This window comes from Trachypithecus francoisi, unplaced genomic scaffold (assembly GCF_009764315.1).
Source record: "Trachypithecus francoisi isolate TF-2019V2 unplaced genomic scaffold, Tfra_2.0 Lachesis_group17, whole genome shotgun sequence".
Lineage (NCBI taxonomy): Eukaryota > Metazoa > Chordata > Mammalia > Primates > Cercopithecidae > Trachypithecus > Trachypithecus francoisi.
The window spans coordinates 74,886,629-74,899,313 of NW_022681462.1; the positions used below are offsets into that span (position 1 = coordinate 74,886,629).

Consider the following 12,685-nt stretch of genomic DNA (forward strand, 5'->3'; position numbering starts at 1 on the left):
TCCTTGGCCATAGCACCCAATTAAAGCCTTCTTCCTTGGCAATACTTGTAGTCTCAGTGATTGGCTTTCTGTGCAGTGAGCTAGAACCTAGACCAAACCCATGGTGTTCAGTAACAGAAAGTGGATAACTTAAGATGGTAAAACATGTTAAAGCAGTCAAAGTGAAGTTTAGAAAAAAAAGCACAAGAGTAAAAACACTTAAAAGAGGATCTCTCCACATAGTTCTTGCTCTTAAAGAGGTCTTAAGGAATGAACTGGAGGCTTCACTCCCAGGACACACACACACACACCTAGGCCTCACTGCACAGGGATGGGTAGACAAGGCTATCAGGGAAGGATGCCTGGTGGAGCTGACATTTAGTGAAGGCATTATAAGAGAATGGAGAAAATGAGCCAGGGACAGTGAGAGGGTGAGGAGAGGAGAAAGTCAGGGATATTACTATAGAGTGGAAAAGCAGGGAGAAGAAAAATGAGCAGAAATGGATGAATGAAGGGGTTCCTGAAAGCCAAATAAAGTACCGTGGGCCCAGCCCTCTGTATCCATGGGTTTCACATCTGTGAATTCAATCAACTGCAGATCAAAAATATTTGAAAAAATAAAAAGCATACAAAAACAAATAATACAAACAAAACAACAGTATAGAGTAACCATTTACATGTCATTTATATAGTATTATGTATTATGAGTCATCTAGGGATGATTCAATGTATACAGGAGGATGTGCATATGTTATATGTAAATACTACGCTGTGTTCTATCAGTGACTTGAGCATCCATGGATTTTGGTATCAGTGGGGGCCCTGGAACCAAGCTCTCTTAAATACCAAGGGACAGCTGTACTGCAGAGAAAGAAAAACGAGAGAAGAGTACAGAGTCAGAATAGGAAGCACATATGGAGATGGGGGAATGAGCAGATGTCACACAACACAAGCCTGTAACATTCCTGACACTCAGGCATCATGAGGGCCTGCAAGGATAAATGCATGAGTAAAGCAAATCCGAAGTGACACACAAAGTGTATGAAAACGTTTAAAAGGAAATGCACAAACCATTCCTCTTCAGGTTTAGTTTATGGCAAGTTCTAGGATCCAAAATGCATTTCTAATGCAACATTATGGGTATATCTTGTAGTATTAAGACCAGCCTGGGCAACATAGTGAGACCTTGTCCTACAAAAAAATTTTAAAAACAAGCTGTGCATGGTGATGTGGGCCTGTAATCCCAGCTACTCAGGAGGCTGAGGTGGGAGGATCACTTAAGCCCAGCAGGTCAAGACTGCAGCAAACCATGACCATACCGCTACACCACTCCTGCCTGGGCAACAGAGCGAGATCCTGTCTCAAAAAATAAAAATAAATGAAGGTACAATGGTGTGTGTGTGTGGTGTGTGTGTACAGTTTAAGTTTGTCACTTTGATTGATATGTCAGGTCATTAAAACACTGACACCTCTTTATCAGAAACTCAGATATGACTTTAGGTACTATCTATAGCAAGCAGAAAATCTTATAAAAGCAGTTTGGCTTTTACACCAAAAAGATGATACCTTCTCATTATCATCGCTGGATGTGGGAAGAAACTTGACTCAGTATTTTTTTAAAAAACAAATGAATGTATTTTCCTCAGCCTTACCTACATTTATGGTATAGATCCATTACAAATACACAATAGGACCTCAGGAGTTTTATGGCCTTTTACAATATTTGCATTATAAATACTGTGGTCTTACTTTCTTTAATATTTTTTTCCTACCAAAAGTCTTTTTTTCCAATCAGAAATAATGTTTATAAAACTCTTTCAATGTTAAATTTCTTTAACAGGTTAACCAAACACATTTTAAAAAACAGACTCTGCCACATATAACAGTTGACTGATTGTTACATGTGGTTTCCTGCCTTTAAAAAATGTGTACATGCACAGCCGGGCACGGTGGCTCACGCCTGTAATCCCAGCACTTTGGGAGGCTGAGGTGGGTGGATCATGAGGTCAGGAGATCGAGACCATCCTGGCTAACACGGTGAAACCCCGTCTCTACTAAAAACACAAAAACGAAATTAGCCGGGCATGGTGGCGGGCGTCTGTAGTCCCAGCTACTCAGGAGTCTGAGGCAGGAGAATGGCGTGAACCCGGGAGGCGGAGCTTGCAGTGAGCTGAGATCCGGCCACTGCACTCCAGCCTGGGCAACAGAGCGAGACTCCGTCTCAAAAAAAAAAAAAGTGTACATACACAAAACCTGTAGTGTACCTTTCTAGGAAGGGAACAGGGATGCTGTTTGAGTTCAATTGTCAGAACTACCAAGATGAGTCCAGTGGGGAGACATTCTTTTTTTCTTTTAATTTAACCTCTTCCAATTTAACTCAAGCAATCTGAAGCAGTACTTCTTTTTTTTTTTTTTTTTTTTTGACACGGAGTCTCGCTCTGTCGCCCAGGCTGGAGTGCAGTGGCCGGATCTCAGCTCACTGCAAGCTCCACCTCCCGGGTTTACGCCATTCTCCTGCCTCAGCCTCCCGAGTAGCTGGGACTACAGGCACCCGCCACCTCGCCCGGCTAGTTTTTTTTTTGTATTTTTTAGTAGAGACGGGGTTTCACCGTGTTAGCCAGGATGGTCTCGATCTCCTGACCTTGTGATCCGCCCGTCTCGGCCTCCCAAAGTGCTGGGATTACAGGCTTGAGCCACCGCGCCTGGCCAAGAAGCAGCACTTCTTACACGGAAGTGTGAACAGACATTTCCTTACTTAAGTGTGTCCCTATTAAATCTCTGAAAAAATGAAAAATTATTTTTATTCTGTAGAAGTAGCTAGGAATGGGAGGGATGGGTTATTAAAGGGACATATGCTTCTAATGTGGAGAGGCAATTTATTCAACAGTTAGTGAATGTCTACCATCCATCAGGCATCGTGCTAAGCAGTGAGCTGTTTTGCAGTGGATGCAGAGAGAATAAGATTCAGAGACTGTTAGTCACAAAAATAAGGCACGAGGAGAGCAGAGAGGCAGAATCCCGTAATTCCACCATGGGGATTTGGGGAATGTGTGACAACTTGGCGAGAGTCGAGCAGACTTTTAAAAAGGCTTGAGAGATATTTCAGGAAAGGCTAACGAGAAGACAGGCACAGTGGCTCATGCCTGTAATCCCAGCACTTTGGAAGGACAAGGCAGGCAGATCACTTGAGGTCAGGAGTTCAAGACCAGGCTGGTCAACATGGCAAAACCCTGTCTCTACTAAAAATACAAAATTAGGTGGGCATAGTGGCACAGGCCCGTAATCCTTGCTACTAGGGAGGTGGAGGCACAAGAATCACTTGAACTCAGAAGGTGGAGGTTGTGGTGAGCCAAGATCATGCCACTGCACTCCAGCCTGGGCAATGGAGCAAGAGCAAAGTCATCATCTTGGGAAAGCATAATTATTCGGGGTAACCATGAGCAGGGCATGGGCTTGGATGTAGGTATGGGGAGTGTAGGACAGAAAGCTAAACAAGCAGGTTACATTACAGAGGATAAAGGATATTGCTGCCCTGCTAATGCATTTGGACTTCATGCTATAAAGCAGTGGCAAGCAGTTGAAAGACTGAACGATTTAAACCCAGATCTGTGTTTTGAAAACATTAACTCTGGCAGCAGTGTGGAGCAGGAATTGATGAGAGAGGCAGGGAGAGAAAGCAGGAGGCTACTGGAATGATCCAAGTAAGTGATGCTGAAAGACTGACCCAGGGAAGCAGCATCCAGAGCAGGGAGAGATTTGAAGAACACCTTGAAGGTAGAACTGGCAGGATGTTATGATAGACTGCTTGGATGACGAATGGGGAGACAAAAAATGTATGACTTCAGAATTTCTAGTATTGATGTCTGGCAATTAATAAATAGACACGGCTGGGTGCGGTGGCTCATGCCTGTTATCCCAGCACTTTGGGAGGTCGAGGCGGGTGGATCACAAGGTCAGGAGTTCGCGACCAGCCTGATCAACATGGTGAAATCCTGTCTTTACTAAAAATATAAAAATTAGCCAGGTGTGGTGGTATGCACCTATAATCCCAGCTACTCAGGAGGCTGAGGCAGGAGAATCCCTTGAACCCAGGAGGCAGAGGTTGCAGTGAGCCAAGATCGTGCCACTGCACTCCAGCCTGGGCGACACAGCAAGACTCCATCTCAAAAATAAAAATAAATAAATAAATAAATAAACAGACTCAAGTAGAGGAAATGGTGATTAATTTAGGTTTGAATAACTGTCAGCCAGAGAGGCTTACAAGACACCCTGGAAGACAAAGTCCAATAGGCATCTGGAAATAGGAGCATGACACTCAGAACACAGGTCGAGGCAGAAGATATTTACTTAGCAGGCAACATCATATAAGTAACAGTTGACTCCAAAGCAGATAAAACATCCCAGGAGAAAAACATAAATAAGAAGAGAGCTAGGCATGCAACTGCCTGGGATGTTATTATTTAAGGAATGGGCAGGAGAAGAGGAATCTGAGAATGAGACAGGAACAGACTCATCCAAGAGGCAGGAGAATGCAGGGAACAGTAATGTCGTGAAATCAATCACAGGGCAAAGATGGGGGAAAAGATGAAAAACCAGTGTCAAATGTTTCAGAAGACGACTCTGGGATGAGACTAAAGAGTTTAGTATATAGAAGCTCACTGACGGCTCACTTAGATGAAAAGTCAGAGGGCCTGATTTCAGCGCACTGAAGGTCAAATGGAAGATGGTTCTGCTGAGGCAGGGGAATATGGATGTCCTTTCAGAGTCCAGAGGTCAAGATGGTGATAGATATCGGATGGTGATACTGCAGGGGACTTTCTTTTTGATTTATTTTTGTATTTGCGAATTTTCTATGATTAATGTGTATTATCTTAATAATGAAAACAGCCAATTTTGAGAAGAATTTGATGTCTTGGTGTCCTCAGCCCTTAAAGTAGAAATGGTGAAGTGGGAAGATCCCTGAGTTGGGTTCCTGAACCGATTCTGCCATTCATTAGCTATATAACCTTTAGAATAACATTTAAGATGTTTCTTCTGCCATTCATTAGCTATATAACCTTAAGAATAACATTTAAGATGTTTCTCTGGGCCTCAGTGTCTTTACCTATAAATAAAAAAAATTGAGCTGGAAAAATCACTAAGGTGGTTTCTAAATGCAGAAGTCTAGGATATAGTTCATGATGTGGGAATAAGATCTCAAATGTATTAGCGAAAACTGATATTTAAAGAAACCCTATGATAAATTGTTGAGTAAAGTGAAGAATTACTTTATAATACAACTAATCACCCCAACCTATATGCTTTATACTTTCTGATTTTGTTTGCTTTTCTTAAAGTGAAGAATACCTATATGGATTATAATATGTATGTTTTTCATTGTGCTCTTTTCATTATACCTTCTGTTTTAAGAATAAGATTCCGTTCCTACCACAGAATTTCCTCTGTACACCAATCAAGGAAGAGAACAGCATTTTGTGGGTAAGGTCTGAAGGCTGCAGTTGCCAAGATTAAATATTTACTGCTTCCCTTAGAGTGCCCAAAGACATAAAGTTTTTATTGAGCAATTATCACAGGCACTAAGGAAATAATAGCATCAGACTATATTTTATATCCATACCTCCTTAAATGTGATGAGTGGCCTGGTAGGGACATTTTTTTTAGTTACTTCTTTTTCAGATGCTTTTAGGCAATGCACAGCAATGTAAATTAGTGGCCAAAGGCCCAGGCAGTAAAAAACATTAAGGCAGACCTAAAAAATACACATGTGGGAAGCAAGAAAGTTTAGAAATAAAAACCCTAGGGCATGAGAGTTCCTAAGTACCTTAAAGGTTCATCTGGGACAATACCCTGCTGGAAGTGGGTGCTCTTCTGCCAGTGGGTATCCCACCTGTTCTTGGATGCCTTTGCGGGAAGCACTCCAGTATTTTGTGAGGCTACTTTTTGCTGACTAGCTCTTGTTAGTTATTGGAAAGCTCTTCCGGATACTGACCTGAAATCTGCCTTCCTAATATCCTATGCCATAGCCCTAGTTCTGTCTTCAGTATGATACCACATCAGATTATCATTGTTGGAATGAAGATTGTCCTGGGGGACTTTTACAGCTGAATAAAAACGTGATAGCCTATGCTAGAAATCTATCTTCCCCTTCCTAAGCACTTTTCAGGAAGGATGAGATCTCAGCTTCAGTATATTATATATATAATGAAATTAATTTGAATCCTAGTCTAAAAACGTTTATTTTTATTTGGCCTAAAATGTTTTGTTTTATGGAATAGCAGATTCTTTTACTGGACAGGGTACAAACTCTCTTAACTGGCCAACATTTAACCAACTTTCTGTGTTAACTGATGTTTTCTTGCCCTCTGTAAAACACCATTGCTGATGCTCACAGAAGGGAGAATGCTCAGAGCCGGACGGCTGTTCTTGCAGAGGTCCACACACTTCTGCTCCTATAGGCTGCGCAGTATGCAAATCAAGACTCACCTAGGTATATACTCAAACATTCTGTGTCAGTGTATTGATTATTGTACTTACATAATTTAATTAAATATTACATCAACCAGTACAATATGAATGTGACTAGAAGAGCTGTTTCTAGGGCAAGTTAAAGCTTTAGAAAGATTCGATAAAGTTGATTCACTAAAAGAAATGCTATCAACTTAGGTGTGGACAAGACAAGTGTAAAAAATTGAGAAAAACTGTAAAAATCTAGAGGGATTTTACATTCGTTTGCTTTGGAAAAGGCTTTAGATTCTCCCTTCTACAAAGAAAGTGTAAGTAACACATAACAAATGGGGTTTATGCGGGATAGCCACACAAACTCCACAAATGAACCTCTACACAGAAAAAGACCATAGCCTTTCTCTTCAAAGATTGGTGCATGAATGTACTTTTTTTTTCTTTTTTCTTTTGAGACAGTCTGGCTGTGTCGCTCAGGCTGGAGTGCAGTGGTGTGATCTCAACTCACTGCAACCTCGCCTCACGTGTTCAAGCGATTCACGTGCCTCTGCCTTACTGATTACAAGCATATGCCACCACACCCGGCTAATTTTTGTATTTTTAGTAGAGACAAGGTTTCACCTTGTTGGCCAGGCTGGTTTAGAACTCCTGGCCTCAAGTGATCTGCCTGCCTCGGCCTCCCAAAGTGCTGGGATTACAGGAGTGAGCCACCGCACTGGGCCAAATGTACTTATATCCTTTGAGTTAAAAATTAAATTTAGAAGATGTTACCTTTTACGATTTCCAGTTTTTAATCACCTTTTTCAAATAATTGATCAATTATTGGCTCTGATGAAATCAGACAGAAGGCTTCTGCTGAAGTTTATGGCTAAACTCAGTCTCTCAGGATACTGCTAGAAATTTTTTTTTAAATGAAGACTGTCATAAGACAGTGTTAAGACTCCATACAATCAAAGTTCACCAACAACTATACAAATTGAGGCATGATAAAAGTAAAAGCTGCCAGGAGCTATACAAATGAATAAGCTCCACTAGTTACTGGTTGGGATCCAACAATTATCTTTTTTTTTTTTTTTTTTTGAGGCAGAGTCTCGCTCTGTCGCCCGGACTGGAGTGCAGTGGCCAGATCTCAGCTCACTGCAAGCTCCGCCTCCCGGGTTTACGCCATTCTCCTGCCTCAGCCTCCCGAGTAGCTGGGATTACAGGTGCCCGCCACCTCGCCTGGCTAGTTTTTGTATTTTTAGTAGAGACGGGGTTTCACCGTGTTAGCCAGGATGGTCTCGATCTCCTGACCTCGTGATCCGCCCGTCTTGGCCTCCCAAAGTGCTGGGATTACAGGCTTGAGCCACCGCGCCCGGCAACAATTATCTTTTTATCTTCCTCTACAGAGTGTGATCGTTGGAATACCCTGCATTTTTTCACTTAACATTGTATCACATACGTTTATCTTTATCATGACTATCTAAGCATCACGTAGGCCATTTAATGGCTATATATTATGACATATGAATTAACTCATTCAAAATAACACTATAGGTAAGGTGCTACCCTATGGAACCAAGCAAAAGTAAGAAAAAGACAGTTACTTAACCAATTCTGTTAGTGGTCAACCAGATTTTTTTGTTTTTTGTTTTGTTTTTTGCTATTGTAGATCCAATTAAAATGAAAAGTCTCTTCTTTATGGAATATGTATTGTTGTGGTGGTCATTAGAATTAAGAGAAATCCTGTCACCAGTAATAACCTGTCTCTTCTCTTTCACAAAGTTTTTGAATTACAGTCTGTTCATTTAATTCTGTACCCTTCACCTTTCTATATTTAATAACTGAGGAAATATGTGTGGGTGAAAATATTTTTATATTTCATTTCCTATTACTTGCAAAGACAGCTATTTTACACAGAACAAGTGTACCCTCCAGAGGAGTAGTGAAAGCTATTATTGAACCATGGATAACACTGACTGAGAAAGAAAAAAAATGGTCTATGTTTCATTTTACTTGGCTCTCAAAGGACCATTTGGGCCTTTGCTTTCCCTGAAATACAACCAAGCTATAGCTACATGGCACAAACTAAAAGGGTGATTGGGAAGTTGATTAATTTATCTGGAAAACAGTCCAACTCTCTATTTCAGTTTGCACAGTGACGACACAGCCTAAATCAAATTTTAAGTGAATGCAAACATAGCCACTCTCTAGGCCAAATTCTGGAAAAACACCTTAAGAATTCCAAGTGGAAGTCTTTGTAGATCCTAAGAGGCCTATATGTTGCTTTTAATTTAGAGAAGTGTCAAAACACATTTCTCTAAGGGCCAAGAACGTATGGAGGATTATGCAACTTAATGAGATGGTGCCATATTAAATCCTGAGCTGATAGCTCTCTAAATTTTAAGCAATCCCCAGCAAATGTCCTCACCATTTTGGATCCTTTACCTTACTGGAGGCATCTCTGGTTTGGATAGAACATTAGAGGCCATCTAGCCCAAAGAGTCATCATCCACATCTTAATTCCATTGACAAGGCAGGCACAGAAGAACATGGAAGCTTCCAGAGACAGCACTGTGTCAGGACATCTGGCTAATTATCTCACTCCCAGCATTTATCCCAAAGCTGTGTGGGTGCAGGTCTTTGAGAGGAACCTGCCATTCCCTTGCACAGTGTCACTGGGACTTACCTGTGGAGGTCCGGGAGCGGCACTGCCCGGTCATGGGGCTGTACTCTTGATTTTCATCAGCACACACGCACAGGAAGGACCCTTCCACGTTTTCACAGAAGGCTTCACCACACACCCCACTGAGCAGTTCACATTCATTCACATCTGGAAAAGGGAGCACAGGCCAAGTGAGATGTGTGCCTCATTCATGACAGCTCTCTATTTTACCAGCTGTGCCAGGGCTAATAGTGTCTTGCTGAAAAGAAGGCGATCCCCAGAGAGCAGTCAAACCCCTTCTGCTCTTTTAGGGAAGGGGCTCTTTAAGGTAGAGCTGTCAGATTTGGTCTGGACAAAAGGACTATAAAAATTTAAGACAATTCTCAATTTAGTTTTTTTTTTGTTTTGTTTTGTTTTTTGTTTATTTGAGATGGAGGCTTGCTCTGTCGCTCAGGCTGGAGTGCAGCGGAAAGATCTCGGCTTACTACAAGCTCCGCCTCCCAGGTTCATGTCATTCTCCTGCCTCAGCCTCTCGAGTAGCTGGGACGTATACAGGCACCTGCCACCACGCCTGGCTAATTTATTTTGTATTTTAAGTAGAGACGGGGTTTCACCATGTTAGCCAGGATGGTCTTGATCTCCTAACCTCGTGATCCACCTGCCTCGGCCTCCAAAAGTGCTGGGATTACAGGAGTCAGCCACTGTGCCTGGCCAATTCCCAATTTAGTTTTAAAGGACACCCTGGAATTGTACTGCAAACCTAATATGTGCCCACTGACCATCTAGTTTTATCATTCCTGACTTTTCAACATAATGAAGTCTTAAATGACCCAACACTCTACTCTCAGTTTTTTTTTTTTTTTGAGATGGAGTCTCATTCTGTCGCCCAGGCTGGAGTGCAGTGGCACGATCTTGGCTCACTTGCAACCTCTGTCTCCTGGGTTCAAGTGATTCTTCTGCCTCAGCCTCCTGAGAAGCTGGGATTATAGGCATGCACCACCATGCCCAGCTAATTTTTGTATTTTTAGTAGAGACAGGATTTCACCATTTTGGCCAGGATGGTCATGAACTCCTGACTTCAAGTGATCCACCTGCCTCAGCCTCCCAAAGTGCTGGGATTACAGATGTGAACCACTATGCCTGGCCTACTCTCAGTTCTTAATTCAAGCAAAGTTAGAATCACCGATACTTCAGTAACCACAGAATTAAGTTCATTTAAAAAGCTTTTAAAATATACTTAAATATCTGAAAATACAGGTATTTCTCTGGTAGCCAAAGCATCCATAATTATCAATAGAATTCAGATTACATATTCCTTTGAGAAATGAAGGACAGACCCCTATAGATACTCATCAGGCTACATTAATCATTCATGTGAAACGAATTGGTCCAATAACTAATCACTGATCTCAGGATGCCTTTTCAAATTCTGTTGATGTCCCACTGTGTAATTTCTATTTTGCTAAATATTTTTCTTCTGTACTTAAATATACATAATTAAAATACAGTCAAGGAATCTCAGTGACAAGTACACTTTACTCAACATTTTGCAAGTACACTGCCCTAAAGAAAGGCTAATTTTATGTTTGATCTTGTCCAGTAGTGTTTTTTACCTCTTTCCTCCTACAACATTTTATTTATGAGTATCCAGTTCAGCAAAGTACCTGAATTAAAGTCTGAAATGCTCACGTCTTATGCATTAAACATGTACAAACATTAGCTTTCATGAGCATACTTTGAAATGGTTTATACAAAGTTAAAAATTTGAGCAATTATCTAAATCATTCCAGAAAAAAAAATCATCCTTTCACCTGGTATACCCAGTTAATTGGACAAAAAGCTTATATATCTTGACTTATTTGGATAATTACCTCAGTTTTCCATTTCATTTGCATATAAAGAGATATAAATCCAATGAACTGGTTTCACTTGTGAAAAATACCATAACATAAAGTAAAGCAGAGTTGAAATATTTAATCAACCTAGACAGTCATATTGAGACCAGAAAAACTTAAGAAATTGCCAGTTCACATTTATCAATTTTAGGTAAATGTTCAGAGGAACATTGTACTTTCCAACATGTATTATTGATGTGGCTAATAAACTCTATCTCATCAGACTGCAATAATTCAATCAAGAAATATTTCCTAGCTTACTTCTGTGGGGCAGGCCTGTACGGCCTGTATGTGAGGAAGCAATGATGAGCCAGCAGTCCCAACTCCTGCCTTCATGGAGCTTATAGTTGAGTTAGGGAAATTAACAAAATAATCGAAAACGCTTTGGTGACCGTGAGGAGTGAAAAGTTCAGACTCAGTGAAAGCATGGAACAGCAGACCTTAAATGCAGGGGTGGGTTAGAGAAATGATACTGGAGCAAATAGCTGAAGGATGAGTAGGTGATAATGGGAGAGGTGCTGACTCATCCCTGTAGCTCTACAGAACACACAGGGTAAAGTGCATATCATAGGTGCTCAGTAAATATTTTTGAAATAATAAATACAAATACAAATAAAATGACATTTGTTGAGTTCACCAAAATGATAACAAATATTCCTTCTCTAAGGGTGGTGTTTCGTGTGCCAAGCTGAAATGTCAGCATGGGTTTAGTGTGCTCATCTAGCTGGTTAGAAATGAACATTAAGCAGCCGGGCGTGGTGGCTCACACCTGTAATCCCAGCCCTTTGGGAGCCTGAGATGGGTGGATCACGAGGTCAGGAGATCGAGACCATCTTGGATAACATGGTGAAACCTTGTCTGTACCAAAAATACAAAAAATTAGCTGGGCGTAGTGGTGGGTGCCTGTAGTCCCAGCTGTTTAGGAGGCTGAGGCAGGAGAATGGTGTGAACCCAGGAGGCGGAGCTTGCAGTAAGCCAAGATTGCACCACTGCACCTCAGCCTGGGTGACAGAGCAAGACTCTGTCTCAAAAAAAAAAAAAAAAAAAAAAAAAAGAAATGAACATTAAGCAAGGGCTCTGGAGCTATGTGGACTCTAGACAGCTGACATGGTTTCCAGATATGGTTCAACATCTGATATTTAAACAGTTGGCTGTTAAACAAAATTTACTGAGCACCTACAATAAGCCAAGCATCGTGTCCTGCCCAGGGAGAAGCGAGAAAGTTTTCAATCATATAGAGGTTATAGCCTTGCAGAAGGGGGCTGCAGGTGGTGTACCCATTATTAAATTATTCCCCCAAAGGTTATAAGTGCTATAATAGAATTTGCTGAAGGTGCTGTGGAAGCAGAGGTCACAGCTCAGCTTGACAGCGAGGGATGGAGCAGGGATGGTGTCTGGAAGATGACACTGAACCTCAGTCTTCCAGAATGAGTGAGAAAAATCCAGGGCTCAGGGAAGGAGAGGTTAGGAGAATATTCCCAGCAGAAGGAGTGGACGACAGTCAAATAATTGCACAGTGACATGGGCAACCACAACCAGTCTGACGTTGCTGGAACCAACAGGTGAAGAAGGAAGTGGTGAAGCTAAGATGAAAAGTAGGGGCCACATCACAAGACCCATCTGGTGAAAATACTATGCAAATGTCAAACAACTGTATTTTGGTGGAAAGGTGGCTAAAGCAGGAGTTTGAACTAAGATTAGGATAGTC

General features: G+C 41.4%; 1 protein-coding gene across 10 annotated transcripts in view; it reads right to left on the reverse strand.

The window, feature by feature from the left end:
* Positions 1–12,685, reverse strand: part of LTBP1 (latent transforming growth factor beta binding protein 1) — a 479,251-nt gene that overhangs the window by 47,049 nt on the left and 419,517 nt on the right. For all 10 annotated transcript variants that reach the window (XM_033176072.1, XM_033176071.1, XM_033176068.1 and 7 more), the window contains one exon: positions 9,107–9,250. In XM_033176072.1, the coding sequence (XP_033031963.1) occupies positions 9,107–9,250 (144 nt within the window). The remainder of the gene's footprint in view (positions 1–9,106; positions 9,251–12,685) is intronic.